General features: G+C 45.3%; 1 protein-coding gene across 10 annotated transcripts in view; it reads left to right on the top strand.

The window, feature by feature from the left end:
- SGSM1 (small G protein signaling modulator 1) overlaps positions 1-23,379 on the top strand; it is a 99,445-nt gene that overhangs the window by 59,614 nt on the left and 16,452 nt on the right. For 9 of the 10 annotated variants that reach the window (XM_049865756.1, XM_049865753.1, XM_049865747.1 and 6 more), the window contains 8 exons: positions 289-353; positions 2,247-2,392; positions 7,877-8,005; positions 8,434-8,616; positions 10,594-10,662; positions 12,571-13,161; positions 13,660-13,784; positions 17,353-17,435. In XM_049865756.1, the coding sequence (XP_049721713.1) occupies positions 289-353; positions 2,247-2,392; positions 7,877-8,005; positions 8,434-8,616; positions 10,594-10,662; positions 12,571-13,161; positions 13,660-13,784; positions 17,353-17,435 (1,391 nt within the window). Of the gene's footprint in view, positions 1-288; positions 354-2,246; positions 2,393-7,876; positions 8,006-8,433; positions 8,617-10,593; positions 10,663-12,570; positions 13,162-13,659; positions 13,785-14,111; positions 14,201-17,352; positions 17,436-23,379 lie in introns of those variants that run through there. The other variant, XM_049865757.1, reaches the window with a different exon arrangement.

Raw genomic sequence — 23,379 nt, 5'->3', positions numbered from 1 at the left:
AGAGAGTTGAGGAAAGGGTGTTTCCCCAAAGGAAAATTGAGACAAACTAGGAAGAAAGGCCTGGCTGTCTACTTCTGAAGATCAACCAGTGAAAACCCTGTGGGTCACAACAGTCTGACCTGTAGCTGATTACTGATCGTAGGGATGGCGCAGACCAGGCAGCATTATGAAAAACCAGACTGGCTGGTTTTAATATACCCTATAAAGATAACGAGTTCTACTCCTGTCCAGGAAACCTGGGCAGTATAGTTATCTGTTCTAAGCTTCTCCCTATTCCTCCCCTTGCAGGGCTCCCCTGAAGCTGCTCTGTGACAACATGAAGTACCAGATCCTCTCCAGAGCCTTCTACGGATGTGCGTATTCCCCTTTGCCAGTGTGGGTCCCTGGAGAGCATTTATTGAGTGTCTCCTATATGCCAGCAACTTCAGGGGAAGGGGCCCGGCTATGGAGTTTGAACTTCTACTATCCTGTTTCTTAGGTGTCTGGGTTTCAATGACGTTTCAGTGACCCCTGTGAACTTCAGTTTCCTTCTCTACAGATTGGGAGAAATTTGACCCCTGAGCCCCAAGAGAGGGCAGCAAACAATGGTGCTCCTTGGAGACAGGGATTATGTTTTAATCACCTTTGCATCCCCAGCACTTACCTTGGAATGTTGTCTTCAGGGTTCAGTGAGAAACATGAATAGAGCACCTAGCATCCAGCATTGTATGTCGTAGGTGCTCAATAAATGTCAGTCCCTACTCCTGTGGGCAGAAGCAGAAGAGTAAAGTGGTCTGATTCTTTCCCAGGGACTTACAAACTAAATTTATAATACAGACACTCTGATTCTCCTCACTTAACAGATAAGGAAACTTTGCACAGGGAGGGGAAGTGACTTGCCCAAGGTCACACAGCAATTAAGTGGCAGAGCTGAGACTCAAACCTGGCCCTGCCTGACTGCAAAAGCGCTGTTTTTTCCACCCTGCTCTACTGATCCTTGCAGATTTTATTTCCCTAGCCTCATACCTAGATGGGGAAGATCAAGCATATGTATATTTTCAGGGATTCTAGAAAAGTCCTGATACAGGCTGCGTGGGCCTGCAAAATGGCAGTGCAGGAGATACCCCCAAGTGCCCCGAGAGGCAAAGAGAGGGTGAAGGGCAAAGTTTTTGCCTCCTCTGTTTCCACCCACCCCCAGTGCTGAATGCAGGACCTGGCATAGAGCAGGCATCAGGCAAGTAATATTTATCCAAATGGAAGATCTTCATGGAGGAAGTAGTGGGGGTTGGGAAGGGTCTGGAATATCACGGTCACATGATGTGGTTCATCCCTAAGACTACTCACTGCTCACGTGGTGGTGGAGAGCCTTGGTTCTGGAGCCAGGCAGCCTGGGTTCAAATCCCAGCTCCACACTTCCTGTTAGTGTGACGTGGGCAGGTGATTTAGCCGCGTAGGCCTCAGTTTCCCCATCTATAAGATGGGGATAATAATAGTGCTTGCCTCATAAGTGGTGAGAATGAAATGACTTAGGTTCTGTGAGCCCTGGAAACAACACCCTGGCACATAGTGTGTGCTATATATGTTAGCTATTATTATCATTACTGTTATTTTCCCTGTTGTTGGTAAGGGTGAGATTTCAGGCTCCAGAAGGTCCAGGGTGCTGTCTGAGAGTTGGGGATGAGGTGGTGGTGGGGAGGCACCTGAACAGCAAAGGGTGGAGGTGGGTGGGCATTCCTTTAAGGGTGCAGGGCCACCTTTGAAAGCAACTTGGGTACCCTCGGCCTCTGCCCTGGTTACTGACTTGCTGGGGTCTTCTTTTTCAAAGCTGCAATTTAATAGGGGTCGTCTACCTCTTGTGTTGTCTTTTCCTCTGGATTAGAGGGGTGCCACGGGGGCTTCTCTCGGGGTCAGAGGGTGGTCTGAGGCACAGTGAGCCTGGCCGCTTCCTGCCTGCCCCTTCTCTGCCTCCTCCAGCCTAGGGGGCCAGGGCCATTAAATGCTTTGGTGGGTAGCAGTGCCTCGACCAAGGCTGAGAAAGGTGATGGGACTTCCCCTTTCTAAGGGTCATAGAGTTATGAAGCAGTCAAGCCAGCAAGTGACTCCACCCCTCTGAGCCTCAGCTTCCTGTCTGGGAAAGGGGGACGATGAGAATCCGCTGGGTGGTGAGGGTTCAATAAGATTGTGACTGAGACAACCCTTTGGAAGCTCTGTGAGACCAGGTGAGAGGTGTTGGATGGCAGAGGATGACACTTTCCCTTCCCTGGCAGGGCTTGCCTACTGCAGACACCTGTCTACCGTGAGGACCCACCTGTCAGCCCTGGTCAACCACAGGATCGTGTACCCGGACTTGCCCTGCGATGCTGGACACGGGCTGACAGCAGGGATCTGGGAGCAGTACCTTCAGGATAGCACAGTAAGGTGGCTCAGCGGGGCATGGCTCTGCTGGGGTAGGGGGAAGGGGCTGCAGACAAGCCCATCTTGTCATCTGAGGAACAGACCTGCCTGCTTGTGGGCACTCCAGTTGGCATCCTTGTGATCTGTGTATGCAAATTGAAGGTCACCAACCCTTCTTGAGAGTTCCAAGACCCATAGCCCACTTCTGTCCTTTGGGGTGGGAGTTGAAGGGGCGGAAAACAGATATGCTTGCCCAGAGGGGCTAAAGAATGAATCAGTCAGTAAGCATCTATTAAGAATTGGCTATATACTCAGACCTGCACGAGGTGCTGTGATGTGGCCTCGGACAGAAGGATTTTACAATCCAGCAGAACCTGGCTGGTCTGAGGCTGTTGTTGTTAACTGTCATGTCGGCACTGACTCATGGTGGCCTTAGGTATGAAAGAACGGAACATGCCCAGTCCTGTGTCATCTTCACAGTCGTTGGTATGTCTGAGTCCATTGCTGTGGCCGTTGTGTCGGCCCATCTCACTGGGGGGTTCCCTTGTTTCATTGGCTCTCTACCAAACATGATGCCCTTTTCTAGCAACTGGTCCTTCCTGAAGACACGTCCAAAGTAAGCCAGTTGACGTCTTGGCCATTCTTGCTTCTAAGGAACATTCTGTTATGTTTCTTCTAAGATGGATTTTTTTTGTGTGTGCTTTAAGTGCAAGTTTACAGATCAAGTCAGTCTCATGCAAAAACTTATGTACGCCTTGCTATATACTCCTAATTGCTCTCCCCCATAATGAGACAGCACACTCCTTCCCTCCACTCTCTCTTTTCGTGTCCATTGGGCCAGCTTCTGACCCCCTCTGCCCTCTCATCTCCCCTTCAGACAGGAGATGGCCACATAGTCTCATGTGTCTACTTGATCCAAGAAGCTCATTCTTCACCAGTATAGGATGGATTTTTTGTCCTTTTGGCAGTCCGTGGTATAGTCAGTATTCCTCACCAACACCACAGTTCGAATGCATCAATTTTTTTTCTTCTTTTTTCCTTATTCAACCTTCACATGCATATGAGGTGATTGAAAAGACCATGACTTGGGTCAGGAACACCTTCATCATCAAAGTGGCATCCTTTTTAAGACCTAGAATGAGAGCAGCTAAATTAGAGTGAGCCAGTCAAACCAGGAAACCCCACCACTGTTCAAAAACCTGTCTCCCGTCTGGGGGACCTGAGGTTGTACCATGAGGCATTTTGCCTAGGAATACTCATTCCTTGAATGCGTTCTAAGATTTTTTTTTTTTTCAATTGGAATACAGAGATCCCTGAAAGGAAAATGTTTATGTTTGAAGAAAGGTTCAAGGTCAAATAGTTTGGGAAGCTTAGGGTTAAACAGCTTTCTGTATTCTGCAGGACTTCTCAGAGCCTTGGTTATGCTAACATGCTTGTCAAGCTGAAAAAATTGGAGGATCATGGGAGATTATATATAACCTTCTCTCAAATGCACTTAGCCAGAGCAGCCACTTTTGTTGGAAGAGTACCTCTCACAGCTGGTGGAAGGCGGAACCCACTTTGAGAAACACTAGTTTATCCACTGCCAAAAGCAGGCATTAAGAGGAGAAGTACCTGTTTCCTCGACACTGAGAAAATCTAGTGGCCCAGCCTGTTGTGTGCCTTTCCACCTGGTCCCTGGGGAGGATCAAGCTGGCGAGCCCCTGGGCCAGGCTGGCTTCCAGGTGTTGGTGGGAAGGTGCTATTCTGTGCATTACTCTAGGAACTCGGTCCCAAACCTGGACAAGCAGAAGGGTTGTTTTTATTTTTTGCCAAAAAGTTATTTTTCTAATTTACAGGAGTAATGCCTGCTTATTATAACAACTCAAAGACTACAGAGGTGTAGAAACTAAAAATTATGATGATAATAACAATAAAAGAATCATCTCTCTAGTTCTAATCCTCTGAATTAGTGAACAGCATCAGTTTGGTGTGGACCCTTGCATACATTTCCTATCCATCTGTGGATATACTTGTACAGGGTTTGTTGTTATTAGTTGCTGTTGTGTTGGCTCCCCATCATGACAAGAGAACGAAACATTGCCTTGTGCCATCTTTATAATCGTTAGTATGTTTGAGTCCATCGTTGCAGCCACTGTGCATTTTAAGTGCCTTCCAACCTAGGGTGCTCACGTTCCAGCACTGTATCAGACAATATTCTGTTGACCCATAGGGTTTTCACTGGCTAATTTTCAGAAGTAGATTGCCAGGCCTTTCTTCCTAGTCTGTCTTAGTCTGGAAGTTCCATTGAAACCTGTCTACCACGGGCAACCCTACTGGTGTTTAAAATACTGCTGGCATAGCTTCCAGCATCACAGCAACACAGAAGGCAGCACAATACGACAGACTGACAGGTGGTGCATACGGGTTTTTTTTTTTTTTTTCTTTTAGTGAACCAAAAACCAAACCCAGTGCTGTTGAGTCGATTCTGACTCATAGCAACCCTATAGGACAGAGTAGAACTGCCCCATAGAGTTTCCAAGGAGCACCTGGTGGACTCGAACTGCCAACCATTTGGTTCACAGCCGTAACACTTAACCACTACGCCACCAGGGTTTCCTCTTTTAATGAGGTCGTATTATATCTATATTTTAAGTGACCAATTTGCTTTTGTCACTTAAGATATCAAGGACCTCTTTCAAACCTCTTTCATACGGAACGTTAGAACCTCAGACCCACATATACAGATGGTCCATAATTTATTTAAATCTTTCCCTATTGACGGGGATCTAGGTTCTTCCTTTTTTACTATGATTTCAAGCAATTAACTCCAGGTAACATTTTTATGAGCACGCACTTCTCAGTACTAGTACTTATATTCCTGGAGTGGATTCCTAGAAATAAAATTGATTTATGTGCATGTATAATTTAAATCGATGTACCAGCTTACTTTCTAAGAAGGTCAGAGCATTCATAACCCTTGGCAGCTTATGAGAGTCCACATTTCCTGAGGAATTTCAAAGATTTACAGATTTCTGGGCTCCATTTCAGCTTTAATGATTTAGCACCCCTGGGAAAGGGGCCCAAGGATCTGTATTTTTTAAAGCATCACAAGTGATTCTGGCGATCAACCAATTTGGGGTACTCTAGTTTTTTCTTTTTTTAGCAATGGTTAAGTGTTCAGCTGGTAACTGAAAAGTTGGCAGTTCAAACCCACCCAACAGCTCCGTGGGAGAAAGACCTGGCCATCTGTTCCCATAAAGATTACAGCCTAGAAACTCCTATGGGGGAGTTCTACTCTGTCACATGGGGTTGCTATGAGTTGAAATCTGCTTGATGGCACCCAACAACAAGAGTGTGGTGCAAACACTTAATGCACTCGACTGCTAACTGAAAGGTTGGAGGTTCAAGTCCACCCAGAGGCCCCTGGGAAAAAAGCCCGGGTAAGCTATTTCTGAAAAATCAGCCATTGAAAACCCTGCAGAGCACAGTTCTACTCTGACACACATGGGCTCACCATACGTTGGAGGCAACCTGACGGCAACCGGTATGGTAGTCTAAGGACAAACTGGTTGAAATGACAAATAGGTTAAAAATGAATATTTTTCATCCAACACCTTTGCAACCCTTTCATAACCTGTTTTGCCATGTTTTCACCCTTCTTGGTTGCATTCTTATATTAGGGTAGATTGATCCACATTTTCAAAGGAAAAGGTTTGTTTGAAAAAAGTTTATGGTCAAATAGTTTGGAAAACTTAGGGTTAAAAAGCTTTCTGTAATTCTGCAAGACTTCTCAGAACCTTGGTTATTTTTGAAAGGTCAGCAGTTCAAACCCACCAGTAGCTTTATGGGAGAAAAGACCTGGCAATCTGCTTCCATAAAGATTACAGTGTTGGAAACCCTATGGGGCAGTTCTACTCTGTGGCATGGGGTCACTATGAGATGGAATCACCTCAATGGCAAATAACAAGAAAAACAGAGGCTTATTTCTCATTCAAGTCTTGTGTGGGTGTTACTTGTGGATGGGCATCTTGCCTCCCTACAGCAATTCAGGAACCCTGGCTCCTTTAGCTTGTGTTACCACCATCCTCCAGAGCCTCATGGTCATCTGTCTCCAGCCAGCAGAAGGAAAAAGAGAGAGGGTGGGAAGAGCACATCTGTATCCTAAAAGCCCAGGCCTGGAAATGGTACCCATCACTCCTTCTCACACCCCATTGGTCAGCACTCTTTCACATGCCACATGAAACTGCAAGGCAGGCTGGGAAATGGAGTCTACTATGGCCTCAGGGAGAAGAGGACATGGAATTTTGCTAGAGAGCTTGAGGCCTCTGCCACAAATAGTTCTCTGATTTTTTTTTAAACAGCTTTGACAAGGCTGTCTACATAATACAAATCAAAATTCCCGACAGGGACAAAGGAATAGCCTACTTTGCCATTGTGGTTGGGTACACCGAAGGCTAGCATTAAGATCTGAAATACGATTTTAATAGTGGAATGTGAAGTAAAGAGGTGAGAGGAAATGGGCTGCGGCTCCCTTCAGAGTAGGCTTCCGGCCGGTGTGAATCCTACTTTCCACACAGACCCACAGTTAGGACGTGCTGGACCCTCAGCATGACCACTTGTTAACTGTACAGCCTTTGCCTGCAAATAAATTTAAGAGAAGAAAGTGGAAAAAATATACTCTGCGATACAGTAAGAGTCATCCTAGCATGTGCATAGAAGTTACTAGTATATGAAGTAGCAGCTGGAAATGTTCATTGTGGGCTATTTTGGTTTAGAACAATTTCTCTTAGACCTGAGTCAACATTCGTAACTCTAGGATAATTTCGCCAAGTAAGTGGAGTATGCAAAATTGACTGAAAAGTAATTAGAAATATTGATGTATAAATTGATGTGTATATTTTAAAAAAGAATCCAAACCCATGGCCATCTAGTCAGTTCCATCTCATGGTGACCCCGCGTGTTTCAGAGTGGAACTGCGCTCCACAGGGTTTTCAGTGGCTGAGTTTTGGAAGTAGACCACCAAGCCTTTCTTCCGAGGAGCCTCTGGATGGACTCAAACCACCAACCTTGTGTTAGCAGCCGAGCTCGTTAAACATTAGTGCCATCCAGGGACTCCTCATATGTACTAGCCTTTTTTTCTTAATACAAAAATGAGTTCACACCAGGTATGTTCTCCATCTTGCTTTTTTCACTTAACAATGCGCATCGAACATCTTTCTGTATAGATCCTTATAGATACACCTCCTGTGGGTTTGGGGTTTGTTCTTTGTTTTTTTTTAAATTCTGGGTGGTGTTCCAGTGTAGAGGTGCACCATTTCCCCATTGGTGGGCAGTTGGGGAGTTGCCAGGTGCTCGTTCTTTCACATAATGCCATGATGGGTATCCAGGAACATATGTCTTTGCTCGTTCATACCAGGCTCTCTGAAGGCTAGTCTGAGAAATGGGACTGTTGGGTCACAAAGTCCAATCCCCCCGTGTTTTCTGTTGACCAAACCCTTTGCCTCCCCACTGCCCACCACAGAGTTACGAGGAGCAGGAGCTGCTGCGTCTCATCTACTACGGGGGCATCCAGCCAGAGATCCGCAAGGCTGTGTGGCCCTTTCTTCTGGGCCACTACCAGTTTGGGATGTCGGCAGCAGAAAGGAAGGAGGTTGGTTGCCCTCAGTGAGCAGTGGGATCATTGGCAAGAAGCAGAGCTGGACGCTATGGGGCTGGGGAAACCTGGGCCCATGTTGGGCAAAAATGGGGCAAGGAGATACGGGAGGCCGGAAACTCAAGGACAGCATTGTCCATTAGAAATAGAACCCAAGCCACATCTATAATTTTTTAAGTAAACTTTTTATTTTTAAAAAAGCAAAGGAAGAAGCATCCTTGCCCACTTGGAAGTATCCCCAAGCCCTAGTCCATGCCTGCACACAGCAGTGTCTGCACACAGCAGGTGCTCAGTTAATGCCTGTTGGACATTAACTGCATGAATATTGGATGGTCATTGCCAAGACTTGGGGACCTCCTTTTCCAAGTAGGGCTGGATCTCTCTAGGGAATCCCAACTCCGGGAAACCTTGCGTCTGCCCTGCAGGTGGATGAGCAGGTCCACGCCTGCTACGCACAGACCATGGCTGAGTGGCTGGGCTGCGAGGCCATCGTGCGGCAGAGAGAGCGTGAGTCCCACGCGGCCGCCCTGGCCAAATGCTCGTCGGGGGCCAGCCTAGACAGCCACCTGCACCGGATGATGCACCGGGACTCCACCATCAGCAACGAGGTGATGGGCACTCACTTGGAGAGCAAGGAGGGCGGTGAAGGCCAGGATCTGCTTCATTGGGCCAGTGTAGGGGTAGTGAGGGGTGGGTGGCTGGGACATTGAGACAGAGTCTCACTGCTAGCTTCTTTTTGGGAGGCGGGATGACTTTGGAGTCAGACAGACCTAGGTTTGAACTCCAGCCTCTACCATTTCCTACCTCTGGGTCCTCAATCAAGCACCTTTACTTTGGGACCTCAGTTTCTTCATCTACAAAATGGGAATAATCATCTATATAGGGGAGGTTTGTATGCAGATCAAATGAAACAGTGTATATAAAGTACCTGGCACAGTGCCTGGCTTCCATTTATTCAACAAGTGCTCTGAGTACCTTTAATGCGCCAGATACTGTGCTTGGTGTCAGGGATGCTCCAGGGGCCAAAGCAGACACGCCTGTCCTCAGAGAGCCTCCAGTTTTCCCAAGGAGAAGCTCAGGAAAAAAGCCAGTTCTCTTCACTAGTGATGTGTCAGTCGTCAGTTGCCCGGGCCAGCTGGGCACTTCTGCTCTGAGCTGGGCCAGGTAGGGCTCAGCCTTGCATGTGTGCCTTGCTGTCAGCAGCAGGTCAGCTAAATGGCTTGTTGATTTTGGCTGGGCTCACTGAGAGGGCTGGGGCGACTTAGATCTGCTCCACATGTCTCAACCTCTATCAGGTTAACCCGAGCATATTTTATGGTGAAAGCAGGTGATGAAGAGAGAAAGCATAAGTGCAGAAGCATTTTTCAAGCCACTGCTTGCATCAAATTTGCTAACATCCCTTTGGCTGAAGAAAGTCCCATGGTCAAGCCCAGCCACAGAAGGACAGGGACTATAAAGTTATAGGGCAATGGAACTATTGAGGCTGGATGAACCTCTGAAACGATTACCCTGAGCTCATCTTTAAGCCTTAAACCAAAAATATCCCCTGAAACCTTCTTTAAACCAAACGGTAGTTTAGTTTAACTACTAAAGAAGGTCTTACTTAAGCATCGTGCTCCTTTAAGATCTAACTATACAGGATCAAGTTGACAACAGCAACTGGAAAAGTTAGACAGGAAGCTTAGGGGGCAGTGAGTTTATGTTCATGGGGGAAGAAGAATTCAGAAAAGGAGGGTGAGAATGGTTGCACAACTTGAAGAATCTAATCAGTGTCACTGAATTATATGTGTAGAGATTGTTGAATTGGTGTGTGTTCTGTTGTGTATATTTCCAACGACAACAACAAAAATTAAATATTAAAAAAAAGTTACAGGGCAAAAAGAATGTATGGGGTCGGGGAGGGTAAAGAATTGGACTGTTAATGCAACCAGTTATTCTGAGTAGAACTGAAATGTTAGCCACAAGTGTCAAGTACAGAGCAGTTAAAGGTGGGGTGCTCTAGGTGCAGGGGTGGCAGGTGGCATCCCAGTGGCCAGCGTGACCTCCAGGGGGGCTCCAGGGAACAAAGAGTGAATCCTACCTTTTCATATGACAGATAGGAAACTGAGGCCCAGAGAGGGGCCTGCCCAAGTTAGGGGATAGAGATACAACCAGGCTTCCTGACTCGCAGCCCAGTCATCTTTCCTGCCAAGGGCTGATGACCCAGTAAGCAAGGTAAGCACGAATTTACTTGTGCTTACTTACTAATCTGTAGTACACAGTTTCACATGAGTGTCACGTGCTTACCTTTCTTACTGGGGTAATCTGTCCCTGTGAGGGACTGTAAATGGGAAAAGAGGCTTTGATCCTGTAGAAAGGCGCTATGGGGTTGGGAGAGAGACAGATGCCAGCCATACTTAGAAGCAGAATCTTTGATGTGGTGAAAAATGTGGAATTGTTCACTACAGATAATCTGGTAAGCAAGGTAAGCCCTCTGCTTACCTAGCCTATTGGATAATGCGCCCCTGCCTCCTGGGCTAAGGGCCAGGCACACCCTGAGCCAGGATGTGGCTGCACCACTCACTCCCTGCTGGCTTTTCTCTCAGTCCTCACAGAGCTGCAGTTCCGGTCGCCAGAACATCCGCCTACAGAGCGACTCCAGCAGCAGCACACAGGTGAGCCCCACCCTCCAGCCTGGGGTCCTGGGACTCGATGTCTACCATCTACACGTGGATTTTTGGTTTATCAATTTTTAACTTTTTCTACCAGCCTTTAGAAGTGGATTTTTTAGTTACACAAGTAATTGTGAATCTATTATCCCTCTAAAAAATGAGGCATTGTAGAGAAAGCTAAAGTTATCCTTGACCACCCCAAAACAGTCCCCAACACAGGAGCCCCAGGGGTGCAATGGTTAAGCACTCAGCTGCTAACCAAAAGGTCCACGGTTTGAACCCACCAGTGGCTCTGTGGAAGAAAAGACCTGGCGATCTGCTCCCATAAAGATTATATCCTAGGAGACCCTATGGGGCACCTTCTGTCATACAGGGTTGCTGTGAGTCAGAATTGACTTGATGGCAACAGCGATCCTCAACTAGGAGTCCCTGGGTAGTGCAAATGATGAAGTGCTTGACTATTGGCCTAAAGGTTGGTAGTTCAAACCCACCCAAAGCCACCTCAGGACGGAAGATCTGGTTATTTACTTCTGAAAAATTGACCATGGAAACCCCTGTGGAGCAGAGTTCTACTCTGGCACACATGGGGTCACCATGAGTCAGAATCTACTCAATGGCCACTGGTTTAATCCCCGAGTACCCTCCCTAGAAATAACACCTATTCTCAACTTGCTGTGTATCCTTCCACACCAGTCTGTAGCCCTTTACATATGCAGTAATGCATAGATAATATGTAACAATGTTTGGTAACCTTTTAAAACTTCTACATAAATGCCATCGTGTATATTGTTCAGTATTTCCATTTTACCCAGTAGAAACATGTTAACTCAATCACACTCAGTGTTAAAGCAAAAACAGAACCAAAGTGCAAAAAATGTGCATAGCATGTCACCTTTTATGCAAAAAGCAGAAATATGAATATATGTATATATTTGTGTCTGTTTTCAGAAAAAAAAAAAAAAGAAGGATAAACCAGAAACTAATCAAAATAGTTCCCTGTGGAAGAAGTGGCAGAACAGAAACTATAGTCTCCTGAATATTCCTTGTTTTCTAGATTTGACTTTGGCTTTAGGTAAATTTCTTACATAATTTAAAGCCACTAAAAAGAAATGAAAAAAACAGAAACACATGAAATGACAGTAAATCAGGTCAGTAGCAACCACACTGAGAAGAAATATTTCAAGTGACGTTGAAATATGGTCTTTTACTGCATATCCTTGGTGGGACATGGCCTGAGGACAAAAAGAACCACAAATACACCTTAAAAATGTATCTTGGAGATTTTTCATAGTATTTCATATGCATCTAACTACTTTTGAAAAATACACCATAATATTCAGCAAGCATGATGTTGTTAACTAATTTTTTACTTGAAAAAAATTACATACAGGTAATAAAAACTTGTATGATGAAAAGTTTTTCTCTTTCCATTCCAGTTCCCAAATACCCTCTGCTCAGAGTCAACTGCATGCTGCCTTGTTTCTTTCTGGATTAGTCTGTATATATACAAGCATATAACTTACTTTTTCTTTTTCATAAATGGAAGTATATATTGCATCTTGCTCTGCCTCACCTTTTTTACTAACTATGTAATATTCCACTGCTCACATGTTTCATATTTAAACCAGTCCCTCTTGATAGATAGAACTCCCTGGGCGGTGGAAATGGTTAACGTGCTCAGCTGCTAACCAGGAGGTTGGAGGTTCAGGTCTACCCAGAAGCACCCCGGAAGAAAAGCCTGGCGATCTGTGTCTGAAAAATCAGTGATTGAAAACCCCGTGGAGCGTACTTCTGCCCTGACACACATGGGGTCACCACGGGTCAGAATCAACTTGGCGGCAACTGGTGTTTTTTTACTGATGGATATTTAGGACATTCTAGTTCATATCTCTCTGTGCACCTTGTCCTCAGGTGTTCGAGTCTGTGGATGAGGTAGAGCAGGTGGAGGCAGAAGGCAGGTTGGAGGAGAAGCACCCCAAGATCCCCAATGGGAACCTGGTCAACGGCACGTGCTCCCCAGACTCCGGCCACCCTTCCTCCCACAACTTCTCGTCAGGCCTCTCAGAGCACTCAGAGCCCAGCCTGAGCACGGAAGACAGTGTCATGGATGCCCAACGGAATGTGCCCCCAGTGCTGCAGCCCGGGGACAGCAGCGTGGATGACGGACAGAGCAGCGAGGCCACCACTTCCCGGGACGAGGCCCCCCGGGAGGAGCTGGCTGTGCAGGACAGCCTGGAGAGCGACCTCCTCGCCAATGAAAGCATGGACGAGTTCATGTCCATCACTGGCAGCATGGACGTGGCCTTGCCTGACAAGGAGGGCATGGGGATGGATGGCTGGGAGGGCAGCGAGGCTGAGAAGCGCAGCCAGGCGGACAGCGAGGACAACCTCTCAGAGGAGCCCGAGATGGAAAGTCTCTTCCCCGCTCTGGCTTCCCTGGCCGTGACCACTTCTGCCAACAGCGAGGCGTCCCCTGTGTCTTCCAGTGGTGTCACCTACTCTGTAAGTCACCAGGGGTCTCCTCCACTCAGTTTTCTCACCAGCAGCCTTGGGAGGGTGGGGACGTACCACAAAACTCAATTACACAGAGTGCCTGAGTGGAGCAAATGGTTAAGCACTCGCCTATCAGCTGATAGGTTGGCAGTTCGAACCCATCCAAAGGGCCTCAGAAGACAAGCCTGGCGATCTGCTTCTGAAAGGTCACAGCCTTGTAAACCCTACAGAACACAGTTCTATTCTGTCACATGGGGTTGGTATGAGTTGGGATTTTATTTTATAAAGGAAACAAATAAAAAGAGTGTTCATCGTACAAGGTAAATGCAGCTTCCCAGAAGAAAAAAAAAATTCAAACACCTGCCTGGTCCAGGTAGACGATGTTCTTTCAAGCGACAATGGGAGGTGGGTAGGAGGAGGTGAGGGGACCTCTGGGACCTCTGGGGGGCAGCCACTGTGAGGAGTCAGGTATCATTGTTCTTTTCCTCCCCACCTGGCGACCTGCAGCCGGAGCTGCTGGACCTGTACACGGTGAACCTGCACCGCATCGAGAAGGACGTGCAGAGGTGCGACCGGAACTACTGGTACTTCACGCCTGCCAACCTGGAGAAGCTGCGCAACATCATGTGCAGGTGCCTGGAGGGGCTGTCGGTGGAAGAGTGGAGGGGGCAGAAGTGGGGGCTGCGGGCTACCCACCGGGACTGCAGCCTCTGCGGCTGGCACCATACCCACCGGGAATCTTATTTCAGCCCACACTGATACTAAAATAACAATAGGAATAATGATAATAGAAGAGAGCATTTAAGAGAGTGCTTACTGTATACCGGGCACTGTCCTGAGCTCTTTATTGTCATCATCTCATTGAGCCCTCACAACAACCCTCTGAGGTAAGTATCATCCCCTTTGATAGTCAGGAGTCCCTGGGTGGCACAAACCGTTAAGCACTCCGCTTCTAACAGGTTGCTGGTTCGAATCTACCCAGAGCTGCCTCGGAAGAAAGTCCTGGTGATCTACCTCTGAAAACTCAGCCATAGAGCGCAGTTATACTGTGAGACGCGTGGGCTCGCCGCGGGTCAGAATCGGTTCGACGCAGTTATACTGTGAGACGCGTGGGCTCGCCGCGGGGTCAGAATCGGTTCGACGCAGTTATACTGCGAGACTCGTGGGCTCGCCGCGGGTCAGAATCGGTTCGACGCAGTTATACGGCGAGACTCGTGGGCTCGCCGCGGGTCAGAATCGGTTGGACGCAGTTACACGGCGAGACTCGTGGGCTCGCCGCGGGTCAGAATCGGTTCGACGCAGTTATAGGGCGAGACTCGTGGGCTCGCCGCGGGTCAGAATCGGTTCGATGCAGTTATAGGGCGAGACGCGTGGGCTCGCCGCGGGTCAGAATCGGTTCGACGCAGTTATAGGGCGAGACGCGTGGGCTCGCCGCGGGTCAGAATCGGTTCGACGCAGTTATACTGTGAGACGCGTGGGCTCGCCGCGGGGTCAGAATCGGTTCGACGCAGTTATACTGCGAGACTTGTGGGCTCGCCGCGGGTCAGAATCGGTTTGACGCAGTTATACGGCGAGACTCGTGGGCTCGCCGCGGGTCAGAATCGGTTGGACGCAGTTACACGGCGAGACTCGTGGGCTCGCCGCGGGTCAGAATCGGTTCGACGCAGTTATAGGGCGAGACTCGTGGGCTCGCCGCGGGTCAGAATCGGTTCGATGCAGTTATAGGGCAAGACGCGTGGGCTCGCCGCGGGTCAGAATCGGTTCGACGCAGTTATAGGGCGAGACGCGTGGGCTCGCCGCGGGTCAGAATCGGTTCGACGCAGTTATAGGGCGAGACGCGTGGGCTCGCCGCGGGTCAGAATCGGTTGGACGCAGTTATACGGCGAGACTCGTGGGCTCGCCGCGGGTCAGAATCGGTTCGACGCAGTTATACGGCGAGACTCGTGGGCTCGCCGCGGGTCAGAATCGGTTCGACAACAGCTGGTTTGTTTTTTATAGGTGAGGAAATGGAGGCTTGGAGAAGTATCAGTCCCCTTTCTGGGCAGGGGCTGAGCAGGATTTAAACTCACGTCTCTCTAGCTCCAGAATCTGTGTCCTTTCTTTTTTTTTCTTTCTTTAAGCCAAGTTCTGGGGCTACTTATTACTTTTCATTTAAAAATTATTTTTGGCATTTTTTTAATATATGAAACTTACCCATACTTGTTTCAAAACCTAAATCAATCAAGGAACTCAGAAGTCCATAAGGTGTGAAAGAGAAATTTGTACTTCTATCTCCACCCATCCGTGAGACTCACCCAGAAGAAGTAACTAGCGATTTAGTGTACATCCTCCAAGTTCATATATATAACATGTGATATATATGGTATATAATATAATATAATATCCAGTAGGTTGTACATTATATAATACATATTGTATAATATGATGTGTAGGTAGTCCCTGACTTGTGACAGGGTTCCGTTCTGATGGCTCTGTCATAAGTCGTTTGTGACATAAGTCAAATACCTTTTTTTTTTAAGTTTTCATTATTATTGCATTTTGTTATCAGTATCTTTGTAAGTCCAATCTTTGAACATCTGCACGCGAACATCTGAGAATGGTGACATCAGCAGGTTATGGGCTGCAGCACTATATGTAGTACTTATCACTAACGATAAGATGTATTAAAAAAAAAGACAGTCATAAGTGCAGTTTATTGTAACTCAAATACGTCGTAAGTCAAGGACTTCCTGTAACATGAACGCACATATTTTAATTTTTTTTTTTAATTTTACCTAAGTAGGATTATACTTTATTTATTTATTTTTGGCAGCTTCCTTTTTTTTTTTTAATCAACAATACATTCTGAACTTCTTTCCATGCCAAAATATGGTATCTTAACTAGGGGTCAGCACCTATTTTTGTAAATAAAGTTTTATTAGAACAAAACCATATTCATTCATTTGCTTATTCTCTATGATGGCTTTTTTGGAACTTAGTAGTTACAACAGAGAGCATATGGCCTGCAAAGCCGAAAATAACTAGTATCTGGACGTTCACAGAAAAAGTTTGCTGACCCCTGCCTCTAACTCATTCTTTTTTATAAGCACCACCTTTTAATTGTTCTGCCTTAGTCTCCCAAGCAATCACTAAAACCACTCAAAGTGTAGTTGAAAAGATATAATTATTACAGAGTATGTTATATTTAAATGAAAAATTGTTGGAGGAGAAGGAAGGGTGGGCTGACTTTTGCCTGGTTATGGCATAAGGAGAAATCATGGAAGATCTTACAGAAGTGGTGTCCTTCATGATGAACTTTGACAAAATTGCCAGAAACTGAAGAAACCATTTACCATAGAGATTAAAAGCACATACCCTCGAGTCAGGCAGCCTGCCTTCAAATCCTGCCTCTACCGTTTATTAGATTTATGACTTTGTACGTGTCACTTACTTCTCTGTGCCTCAGTCTCCTCTTCCGTAAAATGGGATGATGATAATAGTACCTATTTCATATCATTATTTTAAGAATCAAATGATACAGTGAATGTAGAGCAGGCCAAAACTCATTGCCATTGAGTAGATCCTGACTCATAGTGACCCTGTAGGACAGAGTAGAACTGCCCCGTAGGGTTTCCAAGGAGTGCCTGGTAGATTTGAACTGCCAACCTTTTGATTAGCAGCTGAGCTCTTAACCACTGAACCACCAGGGTGGGCCAAGTATACAGAAATGCTCAGTAACTAGTAGCTGTTATTACTCAGGGGCAAATGGGAATTCCCAAAAGGGAATGGCTAAGACAAAGGCTCAGAGGCACAAACATGTGATTTATTTGTGTAAAGGTGAATATTGCAATGTACCTGGAGATGGAGGGGTGCTGGGAAATGATGGATGAGGCAGTAAAGACAGATTTCGAGGAGACCATGAATCACTTTGTACCCCTAATAAATGAGTTTGGACATCATCCTTCCAGGCAGCGGGGAGCCAGTGAAGGCTTTAAAGCATGTAGGCAGCCTCCTCGAGCTGGACTTTAGGAAGGTCCTCCTTGTGACTGCTTGTAGAATGTTTGATGAGGGTGAGATTGGTGACGGGGTTGCAGGCAGAAAGCTGAGGGAGTGGTCCACCAGAGGGATGAGGGACCCAAACCAGGGCAGAGGGATGAGAGGAGTGGGCTGGAGGGGAAAGCTGTGGGTAGCATCACTGGGCCCCTTGTGTCTCTCTTGTAGCTACATCTGGCAGCACATTGAAATCGGCTATGTCCAGGGCATGTGTGACCTCCTGGCCCCACTGCTGGTCATCCTGGATGACGGTAAGTGTGTCTTCACTGTTCCAGGCCCGGAACTACAGTTTCCTTCCTGCTGAGGGGGTGAGGGGTTAGCCTCTCTTTGTAACTCATAGAATGGGTCAGGACAGGAGCTCAGAAGGCCTGTCTGGCGAGCACATCAAGATCCTAGTGAAATAAAAAGCCCTTTTATTCCATGTTTCCCAACACATGTTTCCAGGTGCCCAGCACCTAGCCAGGCCTTTCCTAGCCACAGAAGGTATGAAGATGAATGAGAAAAAAGAAAATACCAGGCCCAGATGGCTTCACTGGTGAATTCTGCCAAATGTTTAAAGAAGAATTAAAACTCACCAACCTATTCTATGAAGCCAGTATCACCTCAACACCAAAATCAGACAAAGATATCAAAGGAAAAAAAGCTGCAGACAGACCAATATCCTTCATGAATATAGATGCAAAAATCCTCAACAAAATACTAGAAAATGAGTCCAACAACATAAAAAAGGATTATACAGCACGATCGTATATATAACATATAAAAGTTTCAATCCCAGGAATGTAAGGTTGGTTTAGCATTCAAAAAGGAGTCAATTGTACACACCATATTAATAGAATAAAGAACAAAATACTATGCAATCATCTCAATAGACACAGAAACAGCATTTGACAAAATCCAACAGCTTTTCATGATTAAAAGAAAAAAACTAGGAAAAGGAGGAAGCTTTCTTATTAAAAACACTCAATAAACTAGGTATCAAAGGGAACTCCCTCATCCTGATAAACAGCATCTATAAAAACCCACAGCTGACATCGTACTTGATTGTGAAAAACTGAAAGCTTTCTCCCTAAGATCAGGAACAAAACAAAGATACCCACTTTCATCACTATAGGTTCTAACCAGGGCAATTAGGCAACAAAAAGAAATAAAAGGCATCAAACTTAGAAAGGAAAAAGTAAAACTATCTGTCTTCATAGATGACATGATCTTGTGTATAGAAATTCTAAGGAATAAAAATACTTAGAATAAATGAGTTCATCAAGGTTACAGGGTATGAGATCAATATACAAATATTAATTGTATTTCTATAGATTAGCAATGGACAATCTGAAAATGAAGTTAAAAAAGCAGTTCCATTGGCATCAAAGAGATTAAAATACTTATTAATAAATTTAACAAAGTGCAAAATTTGTACACTGAAAACTGCAAAACATTGTTGAAAGAAATTAAAGAAGACCCAAGTAAATGGCAAGACATCTCATGTTCATGGATCGGAAGGCTTAGCTAGTTAAGACGTCAATATTCTTCATTGATCTATAGATTCAATACAGTCACTATTAAAGTCCCAGCTGCCTTTTTTGCAGAAATTGACAAGCTGATCCTAAAATTCACATGCAAATGCAAGGGACCCAGAATACCCAAAACAATCCTGAAAAAGAACAAAGTTGGAGAACTCACACTTCCCAATTTCAAAATCTTTTATATTGTTGTTATTAGGTGCTGTCAAGTCAGTTCCAGCTTATTGCAACCCTATAGGACGGAGTAGAACTGGGCCTTATGGCTTCCAAGGAGCAGCTGGTGGATTTGAACTGCTGACCTTTCAGTTAGCAGCCGAACTCTTAACCACTACACCACCAGGGCTCCTATTACATAAAACATATAAAATCTATTATAAAGCTACATTAATCAAGACAGTGTGATAGTGCCATAAAGATAAACAAATAGATCAGATAGAATTGGGAGTCCAGAAATAAACCCTTAAATTTATGGTCTGTTGATTTTTTACAGGGTTTTCAAGACAATTCAGTTAAATGGGGAAAGACTACTCTTTCCAACAAATGGTGCTGAAACAACTGTATATCCATATGCAAAATAATGACGTTGGACCCCTACCTCACACCATATACAAATATTATCTCAAAATGGGTAATAGACCTAAATGTAAGAGCTAAAACTCTGGAAAGAAAGCACAGGAATAAATCTTTGTGGCTTTGGGTTAGACAGTGGTTTCGTAGGTATGACGCCAAAATCACAAGTGACAAGAGAAAAAATAGATAAACTGGACTTTATCAAAATTAAAAATGTTTGTTTTTCAAAGGACACCATCAGGAAAATGAAAAGACAACCCACAGAATAGGAGAAAACCTTTGCAAATCATTTATCTGATAAGGGATTTGTATTCAAAATATGTAAAGAAACCTTACAACTCAACAATAAGAAGAGACCCATGTAAATGTCAAAGTTGTTGTGCTGACAAATGTTTTGGTGTGTGTATTTTCACCACAATAAAAAAAAAACCCAATTAAAAATGGGCAAAGAATTAGAATAGGTATTTCTCAATAGAACAGAAGATATACAAATGGCCAATAAGCCCATGAAAATATGCTCAACATCATTAGTCATTGGGTACTGCAAATCCACATCACAATGATGTACCACTTCATCCCTGCTAGGATGGCTAAAATAAAGAAGATATACAATACCAACTGTTGACAAGGAAGTGGAGAAATTGGAACCGTCGTACACTGTTGGTGAGATTGTGCAATGTCTTAGCCACTTTGGAAAAGAGTTTGGCATTTTCCCAAAATATTGAACATAGAGTTACCACATGACCCAACAATTCCGCCCCTAGGTATATGCACAAGAGAATTGAAAACATATGCCCATGAAAAAGCTTGTACATGAATGTTTATAGCAGCATTATTCATAATAATCAAAAGACAGAAACAACCTAAATGTCCATTAACAGATTAATGGATAAATTAAATGTGGTATATCCATACAATGGAATATTATCCTGCATTAGAAAGGAATGAAGTACTGAAACATGCTGTAACAGTGATGAACCTTGAAGATATTATGCCAAAGAAGCCAGTCACAGAAAAGAACATATTGTAATGTTCCATTAATTTTAAATATCTAGGGAATGCAAAACCAGAGGGACAGAAAGTCAACTCCGTGGTTGTGGGAACCTGAGGGGAGAAGGGAATGAGGAATGATGCTGATGGGTATAGATGGGGTGATGAAATCATCTGAAATTAGACAGTCGTGATGGTTGCACAATTCTGTGAATATACTAAAACCACTGAATTGCATAATTTAAAAGGGCAAATTCTATGGTGTGTGAGTTGTCTTAAACTATTAAAAAATGGGGAGCATAACTCCCCACTCTAGGTGTGGGCTTTTCTAGGTGACTTCCCACCAAAGAGTACAGTATGGAAAGGGAGAAGAGAGAAACTTTACAGTGGAGAAACTTTTACAATGGAGAAAGGATACCAGCTAGGTGATCAAGGTCAACATCAACAGTCATAAATCATACTGATAGCATGTACCCTTAATACAGTATGATGAAAACAGTAGTTAACCTCTCTTGTCTTCCTCCCATAACCCATAACTTGAGTCTTATGAAAAAAGTTAGTTAAATTCCAATAGTGAGGCACCTTACAAAACATCTGACCAAAACTCCTCAAAACTGTCAAGACCTTCAAAAACAAGGAAACTCTGAGAAACTGCCACAGCCAAGGGGAGCCTAAGGAGACATGACAACTCTACGTAATGTGGTGTCCTGGATGGGATCCTGGAACAAAAAAAGGGCATTAGGTAAAAACTAACACAGCTGAGTGATGTTTGAACTTCTTTTAATTATAATGTGTCAGTTGGTTCATTCCACTGCCCGTCTGTCAGTTTGTTGTACTGTGGTGGCTTGTTCGTGGTTGTGATCCTGGAAGCTATGCCACTGGTATTTCAAATACCAGCAGGGTCACCCATGGTGGGCAGGTTTCTGTAGGGCTTCCAGATTAAGACGTACAGGAAGGAAGGCTTGATGATCTACTTCAGAAAATTAGCCAATGAAAACCGTATGGATCACAACAGAACATTCAACTTGCTTGCTTTGGACACATCATCAGGAGGTATCAGTCACTGGGGGAGACCATCATGTTTGGTGAAGTAGAAGGCCAGCAAGGGCCAGGGAGACCCTCAGTGACATGGTTTAGCACAGTAGCAACAATGGACTCAAACATGCTGGCAATTATGAGGATGACCCATTCTGTTTTCATTCTGTTGTGTATAAGGCTACTGTGAAGTCAGAGTCGACTCGATGGCAGCTGTCTCTCATCTATCTGTTGGTTGATTAATTGTAACAAATGCACCATGCTAATATAAGATGTTAATTGGGGAAGCTGGATGTGGTATATATAGAACTCTGTACTATTATCTCAATTTCCCTGTAAATCTAAAACTGTTCTACAAAATAAAATCTGTTTTAAAACTGAGCGAGCTGTTACTGTACCTTGGGAAAGCTTCCAGTCTGGCCTAGCATTTCCAAAGTTACTAGGTGTTAAGAGAAAAAAACAAACAAAAGATATTATCTTCAAGTGAGTTTTAGAAACAGTGGGTTAAACAATATAAAGTAGGTTTCTTTATTGCAGAACTTCTCAGAGCCTTTACTCTCGTGATATGTGTAGTGACTCTCTAAGCAGAATTTTACACTGTTATTTGACCCTTTCTTCGTGTATCGCCTGTAAAAGTCCTTCAAACTTTGTCAAGGGCTGCTCAAATACGGTCTCCAGACTTGAGAATTTCATGAACTATTAGAATTTTAAAAATAATAATATTGGGCGGAGCCAAGATGGCGGACTAGGCAGACGCTACCTCGGATCCCTCTTACAACAAAGACACGGAAAAACAAATGAATCGATCACATACATAACAATCTACGAACCCTGAACAACAAACACAGATTTAGAGACGGAGAACGAACTAATACGGGGAGGCAGCGATTGTTTCCAGAGCCTGGAGCCAGCGTACCAGTCAGGTACGGCACAAGCACAGAGACCTGCTCCACCCTCCTGAACTAACCCCGGGAGGGGGACCAGCCGGTTCCACGGGCGGCGTGGGACGCAGCCGGTAGGAGAAGTCCCCGGGAGGCAGTGACTGGTCTTGGAGCAGAAAGAGCAGCATCCGAGCTGGGGAACCATCCCGCAGGGATTTGGACTAGACGCAGGTACGCCATAAACACGGAGAGTTGCTCCACCCCCCTGAACTAACCCCGGGAAGGGGACCAGCCGGGTCGCGCGGGCGGCGTGGGACGCAGCCAGTAGGAGAAATCCCTGGGAGGCAGCGACTGGTATTGGAGCAGGGAGAACAGCGTCCCAGCCGGGACACTCGGCACAAGCACGGGGACCTGCTCCACCCATCTGAACTAACCCCGGGAGGAGGCCCAACTGGTTCTCAGAGGCGGCACGGCCACGCGGCTGGAGGGAGGAGAAGTTCCCGGGAGGCAGCGACTGATTTTGGAGTCGAGAGTGCACCGTCCCAGTAGGGGAGCCTTGACGCTGGGCGTGGGGCTGGAAGTGGAGGATCTGACCGTGACTCCAGCGGGCCAGACCCCCCGGGGGCAATCTCCACACAGCCAGCACACATAGGCGACGCGCCCACGGGAATCTCAGATATAATAGTCATTCCAAGCAAGACAAGCAACTCTGGCTATATTCTGAGGTGCTACTCTCCTATCTCTCTGTTCCCTCCCCCACCCTCCCCAGGCGGCTTCATTAACATCTGAATAGCCTGAGCCAGAGGGAGAACTCTGATAGGGATCTGACTGCATTTTTTTTTTTTAGCGGATTTTCTGGAAAAACTAGTTTCCCAGTGATGGCTCGGAGACAACAATCCATATCAAACCACTTAAAGAAGCAGACAATGACAGCTTCTCCAACCCCCCAAACAAAAGAATCAAAACCTTTCCCAAATGAAGATACAATCTTGGAATTATCAGATACAGAATATAAAAAAATAATTTACAGAATGCTTAATGATATTACAAATGAAATTAGGATAACTGCAGAAAAAGCCAAGGAACACACTGATAAAACTGTTGAAGAACTCAAAAAGATTATTCAAGAACATACTGGAAAAATTAATAAGTTGCAAGAATCCATAGAGAGACAACATGTAGAAATCCAAAAGATTAAC

Source organism: Elephas maximus, chromosome 22 (assembly GCF_024166365.1).
Source record: "Elephas maximus indicus isolate mEleMax1 chromosome 22, mEleMax1 primary haplotype, whole genome shotgun sequence".
Taxonomy (NCBI): domain Eukaryota; kingdom Metazoa; phylum Chordata; class Mammalia; order Proboscidea; family Elephantidae; genus Elephas; species Elephas maximus.
This window is presented reverse-complemented; position numbering and strand designations above follow the sequence as displayed.